General features: G+C 46.1%; 1 protein-coding gene across 1 annotated transcript in view; it reads right to left on the bottom strand.

Moving 5' to 3' along the window:
• MYOCD (myocardin) overlaps positions 1-26537 on the bottom strand; it is a 77514-nt gene that overhangs the window by 21794 nt on the left and 29183 nt on the right. The window contains 8 exon segments of the mRNA XM_068261894.1: positions 1629-1755; positions 1758-1784; positions 1787-1880; positions 2338-2466; positions 12088-12260; positions 17023-17184; positions 19502-19577; positions 21176-21231. Coding sequence (XP_068117995.1) covers positions 1629-1755; positions 1758-1784; positions 1787-1880; positions 2338-2466; positions 12088-12260; positions 17023-17184; positions 19502-19577; positions 21176-21231 — 844 coding nt within the window.

Here is a 26537-nt window from a genome sequence, read left to right as displayed (position 1 = left end):
GGTACATGCTGGGGAATGGAGGAGAACTCTACTGACACAGGAGAAAGATGATGAGATGTACTTGAGATGTGAGCGGTGCATGCTGGGGAATAGAGGAGAACTCTACTGACACAGGAGAAGGATGATGGGACGTACTTGAGATGTGAGTGGTGCATGCTGGGGAATGGAGGAGAACTCTACTGACACAGGAGAAGCACGATGAGATGTACTTGAGATATGAGCGGTGCATGCTAAGGAATAGAGGAGAACTCTACTGACAAAGGAGAAGCACGATGAGATGTACTTGAGAAGTGAGCGGTGCAGCTGGGGAATAGAGGAGAACTCTACTGACACAGGAGGATGATGAGACATACATGAGATGTGAGCGGTGCATGCTGGGGAATGGAGGAGAACTCTACTGACGCAGGAGAAGGACGATGAGACGCACTTGAGATGTGAGTGTTGCATTCTAGGGAATGGAGGAGAACTCTACTGACAAAGGAGAAGCACGATGAGACGCACTTGAGCTGTGAGTGGTGCATGCTGGGGAATGGAGGAGAACTCCACTGAAAAGGGAGAAGGATGATGAGACGTACTTGAGATGTGAGTGGTGCATGCTGGGGAATGGAGGAAAACTCTACTGAAACAGAAGGATGAGGAGGCACACTTGAGATGTGAGTGGTGCATGCTAGGAAACAGATGAGAACTCTACAGAAACAGAAGGATGATGAGATGTACTTAGGATGTAAATGGTGCAAGCTAGGTTATGCAGGAGAACTCTACTGAAACAAGAGAAGGGCCATGAGACGTACTTGAGATGTGAGTGTTGCATGCTGGGGAATAGAGGAGAACTCTACTGACACAGGAGAAGGACGATGAGACATACTTGAGATGTGAATGTTGCATGCTGGGGAATAGAGGAGAACTCTACTGACACAGGAGAAGGACGATGAGACATACTTGAGATGTGAGTGGTGGATGCTGGGGAATGGAGGAGAACTCTACTGACACAGGAGAAGGATGATGAGATGTACTACTTGAGATGTGAGTGGTGCATGCTGGGGAATGGAGGAGAACTCTACTGACACCGGAGAAGGACGATGAGACGCACTTGAGCTGTGAGTGGTGCATGCTGGGAATGAAGGAGAACTCTACTGAAAAAGGAGAAGGATGATGAGACGTACTTGAGATGTGAGTGGTGCATGCTGGGGAATGGAGGAGAACTCTACTGACACAGGAGAAGGACGATGAGACATACTTGAGATGTGAGTGGTGGATGCCAGGGAAGGGAGGAGAACTCTACTGACACCGGAGAAGGATGATGAGACTTACTTGACCTGTGAGTGTTGCATGCTAGGGAATGGAGGAGAACTATACTGACACAGGAGAAGGACGATGAGACATACTTATACAATAATACAATACAATAACATTTCTATAGCGCTTTTCTCCCATAGGAGAACCCTACTGACACAGGAGAAGGATGATGAGACGTACTACTTGAGATGTGAGTGGTGCATGCTAGGGAATGGAGGATAACTCTACTGATATAGGAGAAGGGCCATAAGACGTACTTGAGATGTGAGTGGTGGCATGATGGGGAATGGAGGAGAACTCTACTGATAAAGGAGAAGGGCCATAAGACGTACTTGAGATGTGAGTGGTGCATGCCTTGGTAGCTGAAGTGATGGTGCTGTTGCTGCTGTTGTTGGCTTAGGATCTGTAGCTGAAGGAATAGTTGTTGCTGTTGAAGCAGTCTGGCGTAGGCAGAGTCCATGGTGGAGGAGATTTCTCTGCTTTTTGGTCGGAGGAATGTACTGGTGATATTTCAGCTTTTTCACCTTCGGCTTGATGTCTTTGGGCTTCTTGTGCCGGTTCTTGGTGTCTGTGCTAGACTTGGTCTGCAGAGGAGGACACAGATTAGCGCTTGACCTTCACTACATTTTACACAAGTGTCCTCTATTATTCACTGATACATTTTTACCCCTTATATCGAAGTTCCCACTGAAGTCACTGGGTTTTGTGTCACACTCAACCTCCAACCCTCTTGAGGACCTTTGCAGCACCACCAGGTGCAATAATGTGTCTTCACCTACCAAGCAGCTGCGGGCAGGGGAGAACGTAACCACAAAACATCTAAAGTAAACCTCTGAAATTATAAAACACTAAATGAGTTTGAGCCAGTGCTTGCTACTGTTCAAGCCTTCAACAAGCCCTTGTTGATGGTTTTGTGGAGGGAACAGTGCTAGAATGGGCCAGTGGAAGATCTCCCCAGTGTAGAGATGTCTCATCATCACCTCTCGTTCTTGGTGAATCTGTATTTTTGCTCCAAGGACTGTCCCTTTCAAAGAAACTCACCTTGACAGTGGTGGAGTTTGGTGCAGCAGGTCCTGATGTTGACAGGTGGCCGTCTTGGTGCAGCGGGCATGGGCGACTCTGGGGACTGGCCGCATCCTGTGAATCATTGTCATTCTCTTTGGTGTGGCTCTGGAAATAGAGAAGCAGAGGACTCTGCTTACAAGAGATATCTCATACCGTGTTACCACCAGTCCCACAAGCTAAAAACGTGGACGCATTCTTTAATACACCTCCATGAAAAACAAGAACCTACAAATGCCTCTGAAATAACTCGATAATTATTGTCACCCATCATTGTTTATTCCATACTTAACATAATCACACTTTGCTTTAGAGTTTTGATACCACATAAAATGCCAAATAATAATAGATAAAAAATGGCACGAGCAGAAATACGCAACAATAAGCAATTTTATTAATGAGGTTATTTTCAGTAGAGTTCCTCTTTAACATAAGAAGCCCGTTGGTAGGAGTGTGCCGATAACACTCTTACTTTACGCACCACACAAGGAGACGCCCGGCTAGCCAGGATTACATCGCAAAAATGTCCCAGATCTACCATATTGTGATTTATTGTCCTGTTTGTCTGCTGGCTGCTTGGAAGGCACACAAGACGTGTCCGATATCAGCAGACTCTACGGAGGAAGGTCACGGTCGTCATTCTGTGCACGATAGAGGACCCGGCTGGTTTTATGGATTTTCTCTCTTTAATGGCAGATGACTGAGTGCCAAGACCCATCCAGGAGAGAAGTGACCATATCTGGAGAATGTTCTCCTCTGCCAAGCTGAGCCTCTTATTGAATTAAGCACTCTGACATTTCTGCTGTAGTTGAGCTGAAGTTACTCAGATTCTATCACCTGAGGCACTGGAGTAACCAGATACATTGGAATAAAGGTGTGAGGAGCCCCCAGGTCCCTGACGTACTATCCCCAGATCATGTTCTTCAACAAAGTACTGCCAGACCCCAACATAGTACCCAGCCTCAGGGTAAGTGGCCGATATGTTAGCTTCTGGGAGATGGAGCAGTGGCTGACATGGTAGCTGGTGGAACATGGTCAAGTATGTATTATCGATATTTGGAGGAAATTGCCAACATGGTGGCTCCAGGAAGATGGAGGAGTATTTATGATCCATCCTCAGGGGAAATGGCCACATGGGGGCGTCTGTGACATGGAGGAGTATTTATTTCCCCGTCCTGGATGGAATAGGCCAACATGGCAGCTTCTGGGGGATGGAGGAGTGCTTATTACCCATTCTCTGAGGAAATGGCCAACATGGTGGCTTCTGGGAGACGGAGGAGTATTTATTACCGCGTCCTCTGGAAAAAAAATGGCCGACATCTTAGCTTCTAGGAGATGGAGGAGTATTTATTACTTTGACCTCGGAGGAAATGGTCGACATGGTGGCTTCTGGGAGGTGGAAGAGTATTTATTACCCCGTCCTCCGAGGAAATGGCCGACATCTTGGCTTCTAGGAGATGGAGGAGTGTTCATTATCCAGCCTTAAGGACTGCTGCAGAAGGCAATTATTTTGCACAGTTTAACACACTTCTTATAAAAGCTCTGGATGGGGAGATGACAGAGCAGGCAGCAAGAGCAGGAAGTCGGAGGTGGTGAATGTTCAGCTGGCTGTAGTAATGTGCCTACTGCGCCTATTGGTAAAACTGTCACTGATAAAGAATAATGTTTACAATAATTTTACAATATATAACCCTGAAGTTAGGAATATATTTCTTGAGTGGTGGACAGAGCAGAGTTTGTGGTTTGTGTCCCTGTTGGGGAGGTTTCTTTTGAGTTGCTGTGGTTTTCTGGTGATGAAATGTGAGGGGTGAATCTCTGAATAGGGGATTCAGTATAACACTTTGCCTGTGTCACGTTGTGAAGAGCACACACGGTCTTCAGCCTGGCTACACACGGCTCTCCAGCAACCCAGATTCATAGCATCAGTAGAGGACTTTGCTTGTGTCATGTTGTGAAGAGTTAAGAGCACACACGGTCTTCAGCCTGGCTACGCACGACTCTCCAGCAGCCCAGATTCATAGCATAGTAATCTCACCGAGCTCTTAAAATATTATTCGGAAACCAGCATGACAGGCGACAATTCTGTAATCTGCACTCCGTCTGGAAAATGACACAACGCTGAGGATCCCGGCAGGGAACAAGTCACTCGTGCTCAGGAACTTGGCACAGGCAGAGCAATAAATATCTCCAGGACGTTTCTCTCCAAATTCTGTCCAGCTGTGGCTACTGACTGTCCTACAGCAAGCCATACCGAGCATTGAGCAATGTCTGCAATGAGCAGAATGGTTTCATCACTTCTCCAAACAGTCCTCTTGCAGGATGATGGGCATAAGGGTCCTATAGCCTTATACACATGCACAATGAATGTCGCACAGTAGTAACCAGATCTATTGGGTGACATTGCAGGGCCGAGGCTGTTAGCCTGCTGGCTGGTGGATTGGGGGGGGGGGGGGTGGAGCAGCACCAGAGTGATGTCACGTGGGAACTTGGCTAGTGGGGAGAACATAATAGAGGCTATGCATGGTCATGGTACAGTTGGACGTCCCTCCTGTTTTTTCCTCCTGGTGTCCAGCGTTGTTGCGTGTGGAGCATTCATGTTTGCCTATGTCTGGCTTAGATTAGGTCAGGTCTGACACACTCAGAAGCCGCTGTGAATGTGTTGTGTTTTGTCAACTGCTCTGCATTGTGGCTGAACTTTCAGATCATCTTTTCTGTTTGATTTACATTTTACGGTGAAAAGTCAGACTACAAGCAGTGGACCCTGGCTGAAAGCTCATTGAACCGCTAGCATGCAGTAGCAGCTGGATGCTGTATGACACCGTGCGGCCACCGGTCCCCGCCCCTCATTATCTGATAGCTCATTGAACCGCTAGCATGCAGTATGCTGTTGGATGCAGTATGACGCCATGCGGCCACCGATACCCGCCCCTATTCATCAGAAATCTGTTGTTTGAATGAACCGCCAGCAAGCAGTATGCCGCTGGATACAGTACGATGCCATGCGCCACCGGTCCCCGCCCCTCATTATTGGAAATCTGATAGCTGATTGAACCGCTAGCATGCAGTACACCGCTGGATGCAGTACAACGCCATGCGGCCACCGGTCTCTGCCCCTCATTATCAGAAATCTGATGGTCGATTGAACTGCTAGCATGCAGTATGCCGCTGGATGCAGTACGACGCCATGCGACCACCGGTCCCCACCTATCTTCATCGGAAATCTGATGGTTGATTGTATCGCTAGCATGCAGTACGCCGCTGGATGCAGTACGACGCCATGCAACCACCGGTCCCCACCCATCTTCATCGGAAATCTGATGGTTGATTGTACCGCTAGCATGCAGTACGCCGCTGGATGCAGTACGACGCCATGCGGCCACTGGTCCCCGCCCCTCATTATTGGAAATCTGATAGTTGATTGAACCACTAGCATGCAGTACACCACTGGATGCAGTACAACGCCATGCGGCCACTGGTCCCCGCCCCTCATTATCGGAAATCTGATGGTTGATTGAACCGCCAGCATACAGTACGCCGCTGGATACAGTACGATGCCATGCGGCCACCGGTCCCTGCCCCTCATTATCAGAAATCTGATGGTCGATTGAACCGCTAGCATGCAGTACGCCGCTGGATGCAGTACGACGCCATGTGACCACCGATCCCCACCCATCTTCATCGGAAATCTGATGGTTGATTGTATCGCTAGCATGCAGTACGCCTCTGGATGCAGTACGACGCCATGCAACCACCGGTCCCTGCCTCTCATTATCGGAAATCTGATGGTTGATTGTACCGCTAGTATACAGTACGCCGCTGGATGCAGTACGACGCCATGTGACCACCGATCCCCACCCATCTTCATCGGAAATCTGATGGTTGATTGTATCGCTAGCATGCAGTACGCCGCTGGATACAGTATGACGCCATGCGGCCACCGGTCCCTGCCCCTCATTATCGGAAATCTGATGATTGATTGAACCACTAGCATGCAGTACGCCGCTGGATACAGTATGACACCATGCCGCCACCGGTCCCCGATCCTCATTATCGGAAATCTGATGATTGATTGAACTGCTAGCATGCAGTACGCCGCTGGATGCAGTACGACGCCATGCGGCCACCAGTCCCCGATCCTCATTATCGGAAATCTGATGATTGATTGAACCGCTAGCATGCAGTACGCCGCTGGATACAGTATGACGCCATGCGGCCACTGGTCCCTGCCCTTGTTCACTCCTCTTCTTCATAGAGATTCACCAGCACATCCAATTACAGTTTTGATCGATAAACTGCCTAAAACCGACTGAAAGTAGATTGATCGGGCATGTCAGCGGGTGTTATAGAAACTCATCAGAAGTGCATCAAAGTAATAAAGTCAAAAAAACTGACATGCATGTGTCCAGCTTAACAGCTGAAGTAAGTTAGGAGTCCCTAGAGGCAGAAGAAGAGGTCCAACATATGTGAATAATATTATCTTCCTATAGGAGGTCAGAAAAACAAATGTTTGCTTTCTTAAAACAGAAAGAATTTGCGATAATTCAGGTTGGAGTGAGCTTGAGATGTCTCCCAGTGCAACACTGCTGAATAGGAGGTGAGGAATGGCAGCCCCCATACTCACCTCCCTGCAGCGCTCCAGCTATTCGCAGGACAGGCTCTTCTCATGCCGACAACAAGCTTTGGCCTTCAGTCAGCTGATACGACAGACCTGTAAGGCGGCCAGCTGGGTGGGCTGACTCTCTGGCCACGTTCTCCTTTCAGCATCCTCCTTATTAGTCTTCTAAAAGCAAAACCCTGTCGTGGGTTATAAACAGCCTCAGAGTTGTGATCATGATGCCCTTGCTGCAGCCAGCGCGCCCCCGAGACCAATCGCATTTCATCAGCCCCCCTCACCATTAGACACGGCACGCAGACAATACTTTGGCCGCACGCCCTCAGAGCTTGGAAAATTGCATGCTGCCATGCCAAGTACACTGTGTAACAAAGACGCAGGAATGAACATGAGCTGGTCCCGGCCAAAAATCTGTCATTCCCGGGTTTACAAACTCCCCAGATCTATACACAGATCAGTGGCATCATCTGAAGATCGATGACAACGCGGAACAACGTCTGGTAGCCCTGTGTCGTGTCACTCCGACATTCTAAACAATATGATCTATAGATTTCTCACCGAAGCCTTTTATGAGTCAGATGATGAAACTCAACCAGACGAAAGGTTCTGCCGACAACCATCCATCTCAGCGTCCAACGGCTCTAACGGCTCATGCCAAATGTTCATGGTGGACTTCCCAAGTGCTAAACTGAGTGTGCTGGTGACCTCTGTGCAGCCTCTCAACAACACTTACATCTCTTTACAAAATATACATCTCTTCAGCAGTTCACAAAACAGCGACTAAATATCACACTCAAAGTAAGAGGTTTCACACCTTGTAAGGGCTCTTAAAGAAAACCTGAACTGAAAATTAAAAGTCAAAATAAGCATACACAAGTCATACTTACCACCCGTGCAGTTTACTCCTCAATCTCTTTTTTCTCTCCTGCGTCCTGTTTGTCCACTGTGATCAATGGAATTTTCCATCCTCCATTTTGAAAATGACAATTACACCATAACAGCTTTCTGGTCAGCACACAGTTAAACTGTAACATCGCCCACTTGAGCCATAGGGAAACATGGACACATCAGTTCTCCTCTCAGCTGTAACTGACAGCAACTGATATATAACTGAGAGCAACTGACATATTTCAGTTCTGACAAAATGTTGTCAGAACTGGAAGGGATCATTGTCAGAAGAAAATGGTGAGCTTCTGAGAGGAACTGATGGCAAGGTAACTATGTAATGTTCATTTGAAGTTACCTCATGTGTTTATTTTAAATAATTTTACTCAGTACAGGTTCTCTTTAAGGCACACAGGGCACAACTATCACCACAAACACGTGGCACGCGCATGTTGCGGCGACAGGTCCTCCGTGTGTATGAGGCGCGCGCCACGAACTGTCGCTGCTAAGAGCTGTCGCCAGGCGATTGACTTGGCCAATCGCCGGCAACAGCTGTCGCAGCAACTGCCGCTAGTCCGCCACGCGTACTGCGTGTGTATGTGCGGACTAGCGACAGCTACCCACAGCTAGAAGGGAGCTTCCGGCGGGTGGCTGAACCTTTGGCGACAGCTTCTGCCGCGTCTCTGCCTGCCGTGTAGACAGCTGTCGCTTAGGCGGAGCTGTCGCCGAGCTGTTGCGCACACGTCTCCTGTGTGCTAGCAACAGCTGCAACGGTCCCCCGTGTGTGCTTGCCGGACTCAGTTCAGGACCTGATGCCCTTGGTTGTTATTGCTGGCCCGGGCTGCACACATGCAAGTCAGCTGTGTAGCCGATAACACGCTGTATTGCTATGAGGGGGGATGACGGAGGGACACAGAGGGGCACATTTGTGACGTCACGAAATTTCCAGTCGATCTGATGAGAAGATTGCATGATGTGTAGCAAGCATACGATGAGATGCTAGATGAGATCAGACAGGTGAAGAGAGATAATGATTAAGATGAGCCCCAATGTCCCACCTGCGTCCTGTATAGAAACCGATAAACCCATCGCTGGAAACGAGGATGACCTGAAGATGTACATACATAAAACACGACACATGTGAAGTCCCGCACATATGACGTACATAGAACACAACACACGTGATGTCCCGCACATATGACGTACATAGAACACAACACACGTGATGTCCCGCACATATGACGTACATAGAACACAACACACGTGATGTCCCGCACATATGACGTACATATAACACTACACATGTGATGTCCCGCACATATGACGTACATATAACACTACACACGTGATGTCCCGCACATATGACGTACATAGAACACAACACACGTGATGTCCCGCACATATGACGTACATATAACACTACACACGTGATGTCCCGCACATATGACGTACATAGAACACAACACACGTGATGTCCCGCACATATGATGTACATATAACATACACACGTGATGTCCCGCACATATGACGTACATAGAACACTACACACGTGATGTCCCGCAACATATGACGTACATAGAACACAACACACGTGATGTCCCGCACATATGACGTACATAGAACACTACACACGTGATGTCTCGCACATATGACGTACATAGAACACAACACACGTGATGTCCCGCACATATGACGTACATATAACACTACACACGTGATGTCCCGCACATATGACGTACATAGAACACAACACACGTGATGTCCCGCACATATGACGTACATAGAACACAACACACAGGATGTCCCGCACATATGACATACATATAACACTACACACGTGATGTCCCGCACATATGACGTACATAGAACACAACACACGTGATGTCCCGCACATATGACGTACATATAACACTACACACGTGATGTCCCGCACATATGACGTACATAGAACACAACACACGTGATGTCCTGCACATATGACGTACATATAACATACACACGTGATGTCCCGCACATATGACGTACATAGAACACTACACACGTGATGTCCCGCACATATGACGTACATAGAACACAACACACGTGATGTCCCGCACATATGACGTACATAGAACACAACACATGTGATGTCCCGCACATATGACGTACATAGAACACTACACACATGATGTCCCGCACACACATATGATGTACATACGACATAACACACATGTTCACACACACATATGACATACACATGACACGACACATGTGAAGTACCACACACATTTGACGTACATAGGACACAACACACGTGAAGTCCCGCACATATGACGTACATAGCACACGACACACGTGAAGTCCCGCACATATGATGTACATAGGACACTACACATGTTAAGTCCCCCACATATGATGTACATAGGACACGACACATGTTAAGTCCCGCACATATGACGTACATAGCACACGACACACGTGAAGTCCCACACATATGACGTACATAGGACACGACACACGTGAAGTCCCGCACATATGACGAACATAAGACACGATACATGTTAAGTCCCCCACATATGACGTACATAGGACACGACACATGTTAAGTCCCCCACATATGACGTACATAGGACACGACACATGTTAAGTCCCCCACATATGACGTACATAGGACACAACACACGTGAAGTCCCACACATATAATGTACATATGACACAACACACGTGAAGTCCCCCACATATTACATACATAGAACATGACACACGTAAAGCCCCTCAGATATAGCGTACATAGGACACGACACACCTGAAGTCCCACACATACAATGTACATATGACACAACACACGTGAAGTCCCCCACAAATGATGTACAGGATTTAAGCCCGACGAAGGCTGCAAAGCCGAAAGCTCGCTTATTCTTTTTAGTTAGCCAATAAATGGTATCATCCTGATTTATAACTTCTTGCTTTTACTGATGGCTACTGATGGCACGGTACAAGACTCTACTGCTACTATGATGTACATATGACACACATTAAGTCCTGCTCACATAACGTACATAGGACACGACACACGTGAAGTCCCCCACATATGATGTACATATGACACGTCACACACATATGACGTACATATGACACACGTGAAGTCCCACACACATGATGTACATAGGACACGACACGTGAAGTCCCGCTCATATGACATACATATAACACGACACGTGTTGACACACACATGACGTACATAGGACACGGCACACATGAAGTCCCGCACACACACAACCTGTTCTGTCATACATGGTCTCCAGAGCCCCCATTATGAAGCCATGCACATGAGGGAGGAGGTGAGGCATGATGTGTCACCAGCACTATTTACCAGCAACTTCTGATTGTTGTATATCAGGCAGAATTCAGATTCCTTCTGAGTGTGGATCAGGACATCACCTGCCTCCTTCAGCTCCACACATTACATGAAGAACATTAATAAACTCAATCGGTGGACCTAGTCCACATTCCATACAACACACAAGACGGCATTCACGGCAAAGTTCCTGAGACCGCTCTATCCTGATTGGTTGGCATATTTCTTATCCCATTCCTCATGGCCCTCAGTCAGTGGGCTTGATTCACAAAACGGTGCTAGCCATTTGCACAGCTTTCCGCGAGTTTTCGTGCAAACCCCCCCCCCCCCAAAAAAGTTTGCTCGCGAAAAACGGTTATCGTGCGCAACAAGTCACATTCAATTGCATTTTTCGCACGTCAACGTTCGTGCAATAACGCGAATTAAGCACACGAACGTGACCGTTAACACAGAAAAAAAATCATGAACACTAATTTTTGGCACACGATAACCGTTATTACGCAACATTTCGCACAAAGCACTTTTCATAGCGTGCATACAGCACCGTTTTTTGTGAATCAAGCCCAATGTCTGAGATGTGTAACTGTAGCCAGGACAGGAGGCAGAAGACGAAGCCAGATGCCATTCTGAGACAGGAACATAGCACCTGTGTATATACCGCATCCACCATCGCCATGGCAGTGTATCTACACTGCTCAAACTGTGACCATTAAACCCTCCATCTACCACCCTGTCTCAACCCTCCCAGATCCCCCCTACATGAAGCCACCATCCTCAGCTGGAAACAGGAGGGACCTGTGATAATGACAAGACTTCTATGTGCCCGTTCTCCATGGTAGGGTAGATTAGATGACATTTTTGGAATAAGCGTTGACATACATGGAAAGTAGATTACCTGTGATTGGACTGAGTTGAAGGAGGTGTCCATGGTTTTGGTCTCTTGTGGAGATGAACTTGGATTTCCTGGGGTTTCCTCTCTCCTCTCTTGGTCTGGAGACAGCCCGTCATTGCTACTGTCTTCCTCGAAGGCAAAGGCATCCACTTGTTTGGAGTAACTAGATGCATTACCTGCAGCAATGAGAATAGAGAGACAGATACAACATGAGTGAGCATTGAGAGGTTCCTACAACCGTCAACTGGTCAAACGTAAACCTCATATGTACAAATAATAAGTCCGAAAGTCATCCAACCATCACAATATGGCAGGTGTGGGCTATTCGCTACAAGTGATACCATCATTTGCTGGACACCAAAGACAACATCACCGCTCTACAATATGTAAATGAGTTACCATGGAGAAAAACCTTGAAATAGTGGACACAGCGCCCAGCAGACTATCCATATTGGGCTGGATTTTTGGCTGCTAAAGAAGAACGGCTAATAAGGATGGATCGATTGGCTGCTGAAGAGGAATGTCTAATAAAGATGTATCGATTGGCGGCTGAAGAAAAACGGCTAATAAGGATGGATCCAGCTAGCGTGCCTCCAACACCTGAGGAGATGGGAAACCCTAGCAGCATATAGAAGACATTTCGACAACGCGCAACCTACATGCTGTGTGCATGGCGGGAGTTAACACAATTACCTAATGAGCATTACGTACTTTGTGTAACGCCTGGTAACATTTCCGTGTGGTATCAGACGGTCCACCCCAAGCAGAAACACGCGGCAGATGGGGGGCTGATTCACAAAGCTTTTCTCATGAAATATCTCACCTTACTTATCAACTCACAATGTATCTCTCCTTACCTGACTTAAAGTGCACCCAAATTAAAATTACAAGATTTCAGAAATAAAATCTATTTTCTAAGTTATAATAATAAATAGCAGCCTTTTTTCAGCTGCATGATGACAAATATAAAATATTTTACATTTATTGGAGAAACCCCTCCCTTCCTTTCACATTGCCAGGAAATAATCCGGCAGACTGGTGGAGTAGGTGGTGTCCAGCAAAGGAGGAATTGCAAATGGCTGCCCCCAGTATAACCCTAGCTATGCAAAAAGGAGGGTGAAAAGCATGCACTGAAATGCTCATAGGCTTGAAGAAGTGTTTATTTATATTTGTATGTGTCAGAGTGGTGCAACTAAATATTTTGAATTAAAAAAATGTTTGGTTTGGGTGCGCTTTAAAGGGAATCTGAAGTGAAAATAAATGTATGATATAATGAATTGTACGTGTAGTACAGCTAAGAAATAGAACATTATTACCACAGATAGGAGTCTCATATTGTTTCCGGTACAGGAAGAGTTAAGAAACTTAACTTGTTATCTATGCAAAAGATCTCTCCTGAATCTTCTCCTAGGAGATAATTTTTCATCTTCGGTTTAGAATAACTTTTCATCACTCTGCAGTTGAAAATGTTCCAAAAAGTAGGTGAAAAAGGGCTGCCCAAATGATTCTGAGTATTTTCTTGCTTGCTGGTGGCTTTACAGGCATTTTATTAATAATGGGAAAATATCACCCAGGAAAAATGGATTGAGCCCGTCGTACGTTAAGAAATAAAGGAGTGTATTCGGTGAATATCCTTATGGATAAAAACAATCCACTGCGCTCTTCTAGGGGTTAGACCTGCAAAAATAGCTTCACATAGCGTAACACTGCTTCATTTGGCATATCTCTCATACTTCACCAAAACTTCAGTGCCCGTGACTGACAGTGCAACACTGTGTGCCCACCACCTCAAAAACTGGGAGTCTCACCAGATGCAGATTCAGGTGGGGCTCTCGCTCAAAACGCATGTCTTACTCCGCACTTCAGTGATTTATACCCATCATCGGTTTTAAAATGGCCTTTTAATAAACACAATAAAATGTCATTGCGCAGTATGTCAATCCAACAATTAAAACACCACTGCGCTTCTCGCGCACTCCAACCACTTACAAGATCCAGATGAATAGATAGCGTGCCATAGCGGTAAGTCTCCTAGGCCTGACGTACTGCTTTCTGTATACCGTCCGCGGCGTCCCGCGCTCTCGGCCGTCCGCTCCTGCCTAGTGCTTCCACGTTCCACCACTCTCAACGTGACCTGTGTCAGGCGTACTGGCTCAGCGGAAATTTTATTGTGTCTATTAAAAGGCCAATTTAAAACTGATGATGATGGATGTGAATCACTGAAGTGCGGAGTGAGACATACGTTTTGAGCGAGAGCCCCACCTGAAAAAGAGAGGTGGTCTGCATCTGGTGAGCCTCCCAGTTTTTGAATTGGTGGGCACACAGTGTTGCACTGTCAGTCACGGGCACTGAAGTTTTGGTGAAGTATGAGAGATATGCCAAACGAAGCAGTGTTGTGAAGCTATTTTTGCAGGTCTAACCCCTGAATGAGCGCAGTGAATTGTTTTTATCCATAAGGATATTTAAAGTGGATGAAACACGGCGCACTAACAGGACTGCCATATAAGTGACTGTGGATATAGAATTTTACATTTTGGTTTGTGGTAATTGTTACAAGTGGCGCAGCATATTATACAAAAAGTATTCAGTGAATGCCGGTATTTTTCTTTCTACCAGTACTTCTGAAAGCACTGTAGCCTGCGTTGGGCAGTTAGCAAGTCATGTAGTGTAGTACCCTTGTTAACGTACGCGTTGCCTAGGTAACATAAGCTGCGCTAACTGCGCAACCCTTGCTGCGGACCAAATTTACTGACTACACCCCAATGAGAGATGATCCATAAGATGGGTAAGGTGAGGTCATTCGTAAAATGAGTTTTGTGAATATCCCCATTGCTCCTCTTGTGTTTCCTGCTTGGTGTAATTATCGCCTGTTGTCTCTGAGGTGCCCACAGCTTCAGATATCTATAATCAGACATCTCCCTTCTCGTATACTCTCATGTTATCCCCCTTCTCCAGAAATGCACAAGGTGTGGTAATCTCATACAGGACACATTCCTCATACTAGCAGGACCTCGGGTTCCTCCAGACAAGGCTTTCTTTAAGCCCTATCATAGACCACCATGCCAGGGAGAGACATCACTCAGGGTCCTGATAATCCCTATGTTCCTGGATCAGACGACGTTCTCTCCTCTGAGGTGGAGACTGGAGAGGTCTGAGTGCTGACAGGTAGCTGGTAAATGGCTCTGTGATATCAGCCCTCAGCTATGTGCCAGTGCATAATGCAGACCTTTCTGCCCACCATTTGGAAGTTATTAGGCTTTTGGCTACGATGTTTCCACTCTAGTCAGATTACGTAAATTACCAGACTGCACTTTGCAGTGTCTGAACCTTTTATCTACAACAGGTTGATGCCAAATGATCCTGGCTTTATAGGTTTGGACCGGTAGAGCCTTAATACCAAAGGGACGTCTTTAAATCATAATTCTGTAAAAAAATGCAGTAAATGGCCAAAAAAATCTTAATTGTCGGACATATCAAGGCGTCCAGATCTATGACAGACTGCCAAACCCTCTGAGTGCTGAACACCACAAGTTGTGTAGGCATGGCACAACTGTGCTCCAAATTACTTTCAAATGAAGTCTGAAGAAACCTTTAACTGCTCTGAAACCAGAGGGAATAGCAAGTCTGATGTTATTCCAAACATCGCCTCTTCAGTCTGTGGAACAGTGTTGGTTACAACATTGGCAACAACATTAAAGTCTTTCAATTAGGTCTTGTGGCTCAAACAGTCTTTGGGACTACTACTAAATGATTTTCTCTAAAAAGATGAAGCTGATGGACACCTTAGCAGCTTGGCCTAATTTATTCTCAGGATTCAGTCTAGAAATGAACCAAGACCACATGGATCAGAAAAATATATGACTGACATTTGGGGTAAATAAGATAGAAAATGTATACAGCAAAGTGGATTTCATTTGTAACTTGCATTGTTAGACATTTTTAGTGTCCGTTCTGGACCTTGATGGAGAGTCAACAGCTTTGGATATGGCCTGAACTCAGAGGGACCATCGTACATCCTAAAATATCCTTCAGGTGAACCGGAGGTGAGTGGCATGGAGGCAGGCCTGGATTTACATCACAGGAACCTATAGGCACAGATGTCCTGGCACCCTAGACTTCATCTTCCATGAACATACATACCCCTGCCGAACCAAACCGCAAGTGTTCTGGCTGTCACAGCTGTCAGGTCTCCCTTACTTCTCTTGCCTGTCATCGGTAGCTACTGGTGTCCCTTAGTGTAAGGTAGCCAGAGGTACCTTCAGTATTACATAGCTGGTGGTGGCACCAACTGTAGGGAGTTCGCGTCAGTGGAATGCAGAGAGCTGGTTGAATAACCTCTCATTTATGATCTGCTCAGGACTCTGCATAAGGAGGGGGGAGGCAAGTTTCCATCATCAGGCGCCTATAAATCCGGCCCTGCATGGAGGCTGCCATATTTAATTCCCTTTTCAATAATACCAGTTGCCTGGCAGTCCTGTTGCTCTTCTGGTTCACAACCCTGGAACAAGCATGCAGGTAATCAAGTCCAGCTTGAGTCAGGGCACCTGATCTGCATACTTGCTAAGGGTCTATGGCTAAAAGTATTAGAGGCAGAGGATCAAGAGGACAGCCAGTCAATCTGTATTGTTTAAGAGGAAATAAATATGGCAGTCTCCACATCACTCTCATCTCAAGTTCCCGTTATAGAGATGAGCCTTCAGAATAATGTTGTTTTGTCTGATTCACATGAGGATCTAGTTAGCTGTCCAAAAAAGACTGCCAAAAACAATTTAGATGTAAAGCGGTGTTCAGATAAACTTGTCCAAATTCAAAGGGTAAAATCAATTAGATGGAGGTAGAAAAGGCTCCTCGGATGGTAGGAACACTTACTGTGACTACTGGCAGGTCTAAGGGAAGTAAAAGCTGTCTAGATCTCAGGGCTAAGAGGACCTGTCATACCTTTCATGGCTTCTTTCACAGTAGATTCCAGAGGAATGATATTCTTTTCCACCAGCTCTAACGGGCCAGGCCTAAGAGCAATTCTTTCATTCAGGTCATCGGCAAGACGAGCCCGTTTCAGCTTGATTTGGGCAGCTTGAGCCACTCCCTCGGCTGAGGAATCTAGGAGGACATTAACAGTAGGTTCTGCTGGTAAGTACTCTAACAGAATTACACATCAGTCGTTGTTTAACCACTTAATGACAACCAGACTTATCAAAACGTCCTGCTAGAGCCTCTTAATGCTCTTACAGTGCTGCTGCCACTGTGCGCGTGCACGTGCGTGCTCCCGTGTGTGCATGTGCGTTCCTGTGCACGTGAGATTAGTGAGAAAAAAAACCACAGAAAAAAATACACCTTTATTTCAAAATAATATTTTGTCACTATACTTTGTACTAGGGACATAATTAAAATCGTGTGATAACCAGGACAAATAGGCAGATAAAATGTGTGGGTTTTATGTACAGTAGCAGTGTTTATATTAAAAGTATAGGGGATGAAATTGTAGAAATAGTGTATTTTACATTTTTTCCTTGTTTTTTTCCCTTCAAATTGCATAGAAAATAAATTAATTACTGAAAACAAATATCAACCCCAAAAAGCCTAATTGGTGGTGAAAAAACAAGATATAGATCATTTCATTGTGATTAGTAGTGATTAAGCTATTGGCAAATGAAAGGGATAAGCACTAAAAGGTGAAAATCGCTCTTGTCCGTTATGCTGGGAATACACAGTTAGATCTGGCGGCTCGACTCCCGCGCATCCCCGCTTGTCCCCGTGGCCATCCGGATCGATTCCCGCTTGTCCCCGCGGGTGCTTCCTTATTTTCCGCTAGATTTCCGCTATTGTCCGCCCGTGGGTATCGAGCGGGGAATCGATCCACGCGGTGATCGGATATGTCAAAAATTATCAATCGAGCGAACAGTGGCTCGATTGATACGAATTATCGACCCGTGTATGCCCAGCATTAAGCTAAAAAAACGCTTTGAGGTGGAGTGGTTAAAATTTTGCATTTCAGTTTAGAAATATTGTACTAGACAATTCCGATACGTTTCACAAATCATGATGAAATATCGGTGAGACCATGGCTGATCATGGCTAGGATTCCATAGTGGACTTAGTTACTGTATGATCAATTTAGTTCTACTAAAGTACTATATGTTATTTTGACAAAGAGCAGATCCAGCTAACAAATAAGAGTGGCCTTTGTTCAATTGTCCTAAGCTTTCTCTTAAGTCAGGGGTGTCAAACTCAAACACAAAGTGGGCCAAAATTGAGCTCTGGGACCAAGTCGTGGGCTGACCTCAATGTCTAATGGCCACCTCTCTGCCTTATAAAGTTCCCTGGTGTCTAATAGCCCCCCTCCATCCCATATACAGTTCCCTGGTGTCTACAGCCCCTCTCCTTCCCCTATACGGTTCCCCGGTGTCTAGTGACCCCCCCCCCCCCTCCCTCATCTATACAGTTCCCTAGTATCTTGTGATTTCCCCCTCCCCTTATGGCTTTCCTGGTGATCTAGGGCTTACCCTCCACTATAGCTTCTCTAGTGGTCTAGAGTGGACCACACATATTGCAAAGTGGGGAAACCACCTGAGAGCCACATTTGATGGCTCAGTGGGCGAGATTTGGCCCACGGGCTGGAGTTTGACATGTACGTACTAGGTGATATTTTCACACCTTATTACCAAAATGCCTTATAAGCCACCAGCCAACAAGAAAACACTCAGAATAGTTTGGCAGTACTTTATTTTTGTGCTACTTTTTGAAGTGCAAAGTACTGAAAAATTATTTTAAACAGCAGATGGAAAAGTGTCTCCTAGGAGAAAACTTAGGAGAAAAATAAAATTGAATATGGGCCAATACTCGTCATAAAACTTTCAACATACATTGTGAATTGCTGGTTATAGCAATTATATACCCTAATATTAACATGACCATTTCATCCAACTGTACATCCAGAGCTAATGGTGGACAGCACACACATAGCCCGGTATTTACCCAGCCATTTATCCAACTATAGAGTTATTTTAGTCATTTAAGCCATTTTTAGAGTAACTTTAAGAATTCTATGACGTTATAGGCATGTGGATATAAAAAAAAAAAAAAAAAAGATCAGGCAGGGAGCTGGGATTTTGTGAGATGAACCAAAAAGGCCCCCCACCTACTAATTTTCTGGTGTCCTCAGCAAAGGCTAGTGGTTCTGCAAAATGTGCCTGGTTATTCTACCTCACCAGTCTCAAGCCCTCCTCCATCAGGTTCCACCAACGGTGACTTTTCTGGTCACTTGGCCTTGCTGGTGGATACCCTGTGACTGGTTGTCATAACATTACGGATGGTCTGTGTAACGGAGTGGAGAGGACTAGCTGGAACGCACAACAAAACCAATGGAGAGATTGTGGTGTGAAGAGCATATCGGACAGACTTCTGACCAGTGCCTTACCTTGTAGAATGTGCATGTTTGTCTGGTCAGGCTTCTCCAGTCTCTGCCTGACCTTGTGCTTCAGACAGTCTTCAGTCTGGGGAGGAATCATGACAAGAAGGTGAGTATAAATCGGGGTAACTGGTGACTTATGTAGCAGTCCTGAAGGTGGAAGGAGTAAGAGATACAACTTATGTGCTTCTAGGTCAGATATTTGTGGTGCCATGTTGAATTACATCCCTTTTACCCCCAAACGTACAACATTGTGTAAATGTAACATCTACATAAAAACAGAATGTGAAAATATACAAATCCTGTAAATCTTACACTTTAAAAAACAACATTAAAAGACAACATATGAAACTTTGAAATGTTATTGTTTTATCAAAAATATTGTCCTATTTTGAATTTGATGCCAACAACAACAGATTTGAGAAAGTTGCGTAATCCTATAAAAACAAGAGACTGTCTCATGAGTAATTAGGTTATCCGACAACAAGTCAGTAACATGCACAGTAACAGAGGAGGAGTACTCCGTCGTGTGATACCGCTTTTAATAGAGAAAGTGCGCAATAAAATACACTTTATGCGTGTCGATAAAAACAGGCATATCAATGGGCATAGAGCCCTCCAATGTGTCTCAGGTGGGCGCAACCTCAATATGCCGTGGCCAGCAGCTGTTTGTGGACCGGATGGCAAGAAGTCCTGGGAGCCCCACCGTCAGATCTTGATTGTGCTGGTTGCGTTACAATGCGTTTCGGCATTCCATGCCTTTGTCGGGTACCTGTGCTGGCCACAGCGGTTTGAGGTTCCACCCACCTGAGACACACTGGAGGGCTCTCTGCCCATTGATATGCCTGTTGCTATCGACACACAAAAAGTGTATTTTTATTGCGCACCTTCTCTATTAAAAGCGTTATTACATGACGGAGTGCTCCTCCTCGTTTTCTGTTCTTCTCTGTACAAGCCAACCCTACAGCCAGGTCAAACAGGAGCTGCCAGTGTTGATGACCTCAGATTCTTGCTGATCTTTCACTTCTGGCCTAGCAGCGCAAGATTTCACATGTTTTTTTCTACAAGTCAGTACCATGACGAGATATAAAGAGAGTGTCTCAGAGAGGCGGAGTCTTTTGGATGTAGAGGGGGAGGAGTATACTTCTCTGTGAAACATTGTGAGGGCAAATAGTCCAATCATGTAAGAATAAGATATTTCCATGCAAAAAATTACAAAGACTTAAAAGGGTTTAATCAACTACAGATATATATCATTAAAGGATTCAGAAAATGCAAAAAAATCTCTGTACACCATGGACAAGGATGAAGGCTAATACTGGATGGCCGTGATCTTTTGGCCTTCAAACAGCACTGCTCTATTAATAGACATGATTCTGTATTAGATATCACTGTATTCGGTTAGGAACACCTCTGAAATTACTGTTGCTTGACTAAAATAGCAGCACAATAAGAAAACGAACAGGGACAACGTTTGTTAAGCTGCCTTGGAGATGAAGGACAAGAAACACCTGCTTTTACCCTTTTATGGTTTAGTTTCCCTGGAATTCGAGGGTAGGAGACACCTGCTTAATGCAATGTCATTGGGACCTCAGTGTCCCTGGAAATGAGGGTCAAAAGCCAACTGCAGTGGACCCCCACACACGCACTTCCTGAGACTGGAAGAAGACCATGAACTGTTACCTTGACTCGCTCCAGGCTCTTTCTCTGCTCTTGAATTCCAGCCGGGCTCTTGAGGGCTGAAACGATAAACAAACGTATGGATAAACATAACAATCCGGACAACACACACGTGACTGGAGGTTAGAACCCTAAACTTCCCTCTTATACCTAAATCCCGGCCAGATTCTATGCAAGGACAAACCGAGACAGCGGGAAGATATGCCCGTCTGAGATCTCCCAGGAGGCCAAGCTTCCAAAGGGCTAAACCATAGGCTGATTGGAAGTGTTATAAAAATAGGCAAATACACGATTTCCAGACATCCTGGGTTTGACGCTGCCATAAAATGTTGAAAGACCAGAACAGACCCCAAGCTGACTTGCACAACTTCTGACAGAAATGCTCTACAGGTCTCTGTTTACAAGGAGGGGGTGATTTTATAATCCTATATTCAAAGGGAACCAGAGGTGAGATTAATATGGAGGCTGCCATATTTATTTCCGTGTAAACAATGCCAGTTGCCTGGCAGCCCTATTAATTCTCTGGCATGAGTAGTGTCTGAGTCAAAACCCTGGAACAAGTATATGGCTAATCCAGAGTACGTGATCTCCTGCATGCCTGCTCAGGGTCTATGACTGAAAGTATTAGAGGCAGAGAATCAGCCGGACTGCCAGGCAACTGGTATTGTTTATAAGGAAATAAATATGGCAGCCTCCATATCCCTCTCACCTTGGGTTCCCTTTAATTTTAACAATGATAAAGACGACAAACAACTCCTGTTTATCACTTTGGAATTTCTCAAGCATGGCTAACGTTGGGTTCATTGGAATCCATAACACGTACTTGCTCAATCTCTGTTGTTTGGTGAATTGTATCACCTGGCCCTGAAGAGTTGTTAACCACTTAAAGAGACACTGAAGCGGAAAAAAAAAGTTATGATATAATGAATTGGTTGTGTAATACAGCTAAGAAATAAAGTATTAGGAGCAGAGACATAGGTCTAATATTTGTTTCCAGTACAGGAGGAGTTAAGAAACTCCAGTTGTTATCTATGCAAATTGCCATTGAGCTCCACAACTTTGAAAGTCGCAGAGAGCTCTGACTTCTGATTAGGTTATCTCAGCTGTATTGTGTTTTTCTTTTGCAGAGAACATTTCAGGACAGGTCAAAAGTTCACTGCCTGTTCTGTAAAAACATTTTTGAATGCTGAGTAATGTGTAAACTGCAAATATTATAGAATGATGCAATGTTATAAAAAAAAAGGCTGTATAACTGAAAATAAAAATATGAGAATATTTTTTTTGCTACCAATGTTCTAGTAATTACCCCTACTACACAACCAATTCATTATATCATAATTTTTTTTCCGCTTCAGAGTCTCTTTAACCTCCCTGGCGGTAAGCCCGTGCTGAGCTCGGGCTATGCCGCGCAGGAGGATTTCTCAGGCCCTGCTGGGCCGATTCGCATAATTTTTGCTAGCTGCGTGTGCATTGCGATCGCCGCCGCTACTCGGCGATTAGCCGCCGATCGCTGTGCCGCCCCCCCAGACCCCGTGCGCTGCCTGGCCAATCAGTGCCAGGCAGCGCTGAGGGGTGGATCGGGACTCCCAATGACGTCGGTGACGTCATCCTGCCCCATCGCCATGGCGACGAGGGAAGCCCTTCAGGAAATCGCGTTCTTTGTCGGAGGCGATCGAAGCGGGCGGGGGGGGGGGGGGGGGATGCCGCTGCACAGCGGCTATAGCTACATGGTTTAAACATTTTTTTTTACAAAAACACTGCTGCGCTGCCCCCTGGCGGCTTCTAATAGACCGCCAGGAGGGTTAAGGACCATGGACTTAAACCCCCTTAGTGCCCAGGCCATTTTTTACAAAATAGGCCCCTGCAGCTTTAAGGCCTCGCTGCAGGGCCATACAACTCAGCACACAAGTGATCTCCCCCCCCCCTTTCTGCCCACCAACAGAGATATCTGCTGGTGGGCTCTGATTGCTCCTAGGATTGTTTGTTTATTCATTATATTTTTTTTTTTAATTTTTTATGAAAAACACTATTTTTTAAATTATTTTTATAACAGTCCCTCCCTCCCTCTGCCAGCCTATGACAGTGACCAGCTATGATAGGCTTCAGCCAATGAGAGCTGATTGCTCTCCTGCGTCCCAGGGGGACAGCCGTGTCACACGGCTGTCCCTAGTACAGCGCTGCCGTGGATCGCATTGCTGTACACAGTAAATAGACGGTGTTCCGCCGTCTAACAGTCTCTTAGCGGCCAGATGTCCGGGCTTTACTGGAGAGAGGAGGTGGGCGTGATCTCCTGTAAAACACGCCCACAGGACCTTACGCCGATCGGCATTAGGCGGTCCTGGGGCTGCCGTGGTGGTCACGCCCACGCCCTGGAGGCCAGATGTCAGGGCTTTGCTGGAGAGTTCTTTGCTGGCTTCCTCTGTTGGGAGCCATCTTTGATAGTCGGGGACTAGCAGCTTGTACTGTGAACTGAGCAAATACCAAAATCAGTTGTGGAGCTGCTCCTCTGAATGCTCTAAGTAAAAAAGTCTAGAATCTTGGAAAGCATCAATGATATCTGTCACGAATCACGGCAGTGACTGTTGCAGACATTGCCCAGAAAAGGACAGACCTAAGGTGCCCATGAATGCTCCAATTTGCCAGGTGATCAACCGTCCAAAATGGGGGATGGGATATGTTGTGGCTTCCCGCCCATTCTCACCCATAGTGGTGTCGCCTTCATTCTATCATTACCAGGTCACCATTACTGCTAGGAGATGGGCTGCAGCGCAGGACACCCACAACACTACCATGGAGCAAGTGCCTCCATCTTTTGTGTGGTGCTGGCAGCAGGATAATTGTAAGGATCTAGGTGAAGAGCACCACGCCTTCCTGATACTGCAGCTCGCATCTTCCATATGACAGGGATACTGTCAGTGTCAGTGGCTCATACTCTGCTCACCTATAGAATTTCCAGCATGCTGGAGACTTACACATCCCAAATGACTCAGAACTGAGGGTGGAGTCATAAGCACAAAGCTCCACCCAGAATGTGTGTCAGTTATGGACGACATCCCCCCCCCCCCCTTTCTTGTGACTACCCTTAGTTCTAATATCCGAGCTTCCTGTATTGGTCATCCTAATTGTCATGATCTTCATAAACCAACTGACACGGTTACGTTAATCGGTTAGCAGACCTTGCGTTAGCGATCACACGGTTAGTGGCTACAAACAAACGTCGCGGAGAATGAATCGTTGCGTTTGGGCTGGGCTCTTGAGGAGCGGAGGTTAAAGAGGAACTCCAGTGAAAATAATGTAATAAAAAAAGTGCTTCATTTTTACAATAATTATGTATAAATGATTTAGTCAGTGGTTGCCCATTGTAAAATATTTTAAATCCCTGATTTATATTCTGACATTTATTACATGGTGACATTTTAAATGCTGGCAATTGATGTAGCTGCTGCTTGCTGTTTTGGCAGTTGGAAACAGCTGTAAACAGCTATTTCCCACAATGTAACAGGGTTCACAGACAGGAAACTGCCAGGAGTACCACGGTCCTCAGAGTTTCTTTGTGGGAGGGGTTTCACCACAATATCAGTCATACAGCGCCCCCTGATGGTCTGTTTGTGAAAAGGAACAGATTTCTCATGTAAAAAGGGGTATCAGCTACTGATTGGGATAAAGTTAAATTTTTGGTCGGAGTTTCTCTTTAAGCACAGGTCTGAACTTCGGCTGCTGTCCAGCATTTCATTTTAGTCCAATTTGCATTTGCTTTGCTTTTTCTCCACGCTGTCAGTGCTTTTCTTTTGTGTTTGAAGTCCTTTTCATTAGTGTTTTGAATTTACTGAGAGGCTGAAAACAAACACTATTCTAAGGCTAAAGAAATGTAACTATGAGCCTATTGAATATAGAATAAAATAATAACTGTTGGCTGAGATGACTGTGTAGGATGAGGCCCCGGATAGGACGGCTGAGGCTGTTGTGGAGCTTTGACCAGCTGTGATCCCCGTATAGAGGCAGATGGTGCAGAGCCTGCAGGAGACACCCTACGCCGACATACATCGGGACATAATAAATATTTACTGGTGCGTCTCTACACACACTCACTGCAGGAGACGTGCGAGAGACGTGGGGCTGCCTCTGCTGATAGCCTCGCTGAGCCGGAATAGCAGAATTTATACACAGAGTGGAGCTGGGAGCCACGTGGCCGGCTGCAAATACTCCACGTGCTTCTGTGATAATGAGCAGTCCTGCGTCACCTCCTCCATTTCCAACCATTATTATCCCAGAAGAGAGGTGAGAGCTCATCTCTGCTACTCCCTCAGCGCACACCTGACAGCAGGACGCAAAGTTACACACATGCCCGCTTGTATCACTAGCATCAGGGCCGGATTTAGGACAAGGCCGCCTAGGCCATGGCCTAGGGCACCACAGAAGCTAGGGCACCACAGAAGCAAGGGCACCACAGCAGCAGGCTGACCTTATGCAGCATTTGTAAACTTGCAAATGCTGCAATGCAGGGAGATCATGCGAGCGCCTGACCGCGGTACTCAGCTGTGCAGCAGCCACCTTGCTCTCTGTGCATGTTTGCATTGTGGCCGGTGGCTATGGAGTTGGGCGGCAATGGAGACAGAGGGGAAGATGAAGCTTCTGCACTGGAGATGAGCTGAGAAATGAGTGACACTGATGGCTGCTGCGGTGTGAAGGCAAGCTGGCTACCTATACTGAAAGGGGGAAGTGGGAAAAGGAGGGATTTAGGGAGTCATCAGGTTACCTATACTAGAGGGAAGGGGGAGGGGTCATCTGGCTACCTATACTGGAGGGGAAGGGGGGGGCCATCTGGCTACCTAATACTAGAGGGAAGGGGGAGGGATTATCTGGCTACCTATACTGGAGGGGGTGAAAGCGGCCTTGGGCGATAAAGAGTACAAATCCGGCCCTGCTAGGCATGCTAGGCAATTGCCAGCTTCCCACAAGTTCCTCCATCTAGCTGACTGTGGGAGGCTGTATCTATGTCCATTGTTAAGGGTGGGCGTGGCCCTATGTAAGAGGCGGGATTAAGAAGCGTCATGTTTTCAGGGGTGCAGTTTAAGGCGATTAGATTTATATGCTATTAGGCGTCTGACACTTACAGTAAATCCGGCCCTGGGTATCTAGGTCTTCCTAAATAATGGCCTGGGATGGGAATTTAACGTCACTACAGGTGTCCCCCTTAATAGTTTATTGACAATGCCAGATTGCTAAACAACCAATGACGTCCAAGCACTATGGTTGAGCTCCTCCCACTCTAATTCTGCTCACCCTCCTCTCCATACAACAGAGCAGGCCGCTCCATGTGTCTGTATAGTGATAGTCACTAGGACCGTCCGGATCACCGTCACTC

Source organism: Hyperolius riggenbachi, chromosome 12 (genome assembly GCF_040937935.1).
Source record: "Hyperolius riggenbachi isolate aHypRig1 chromosome 12, aHypRig1.pri, whole genome shotgun sequence".
Taxonomy (NCBI): domain Eukaryota; kingdom Metazoa; phylum Chordata; class Amphibia; order Anura; family Hyperoliidae; genus Hyperolius; species Hyperolius riggenbachi.
This window is presented reverse-complemented; position numbering and strand designations above follow the sequence as displayed.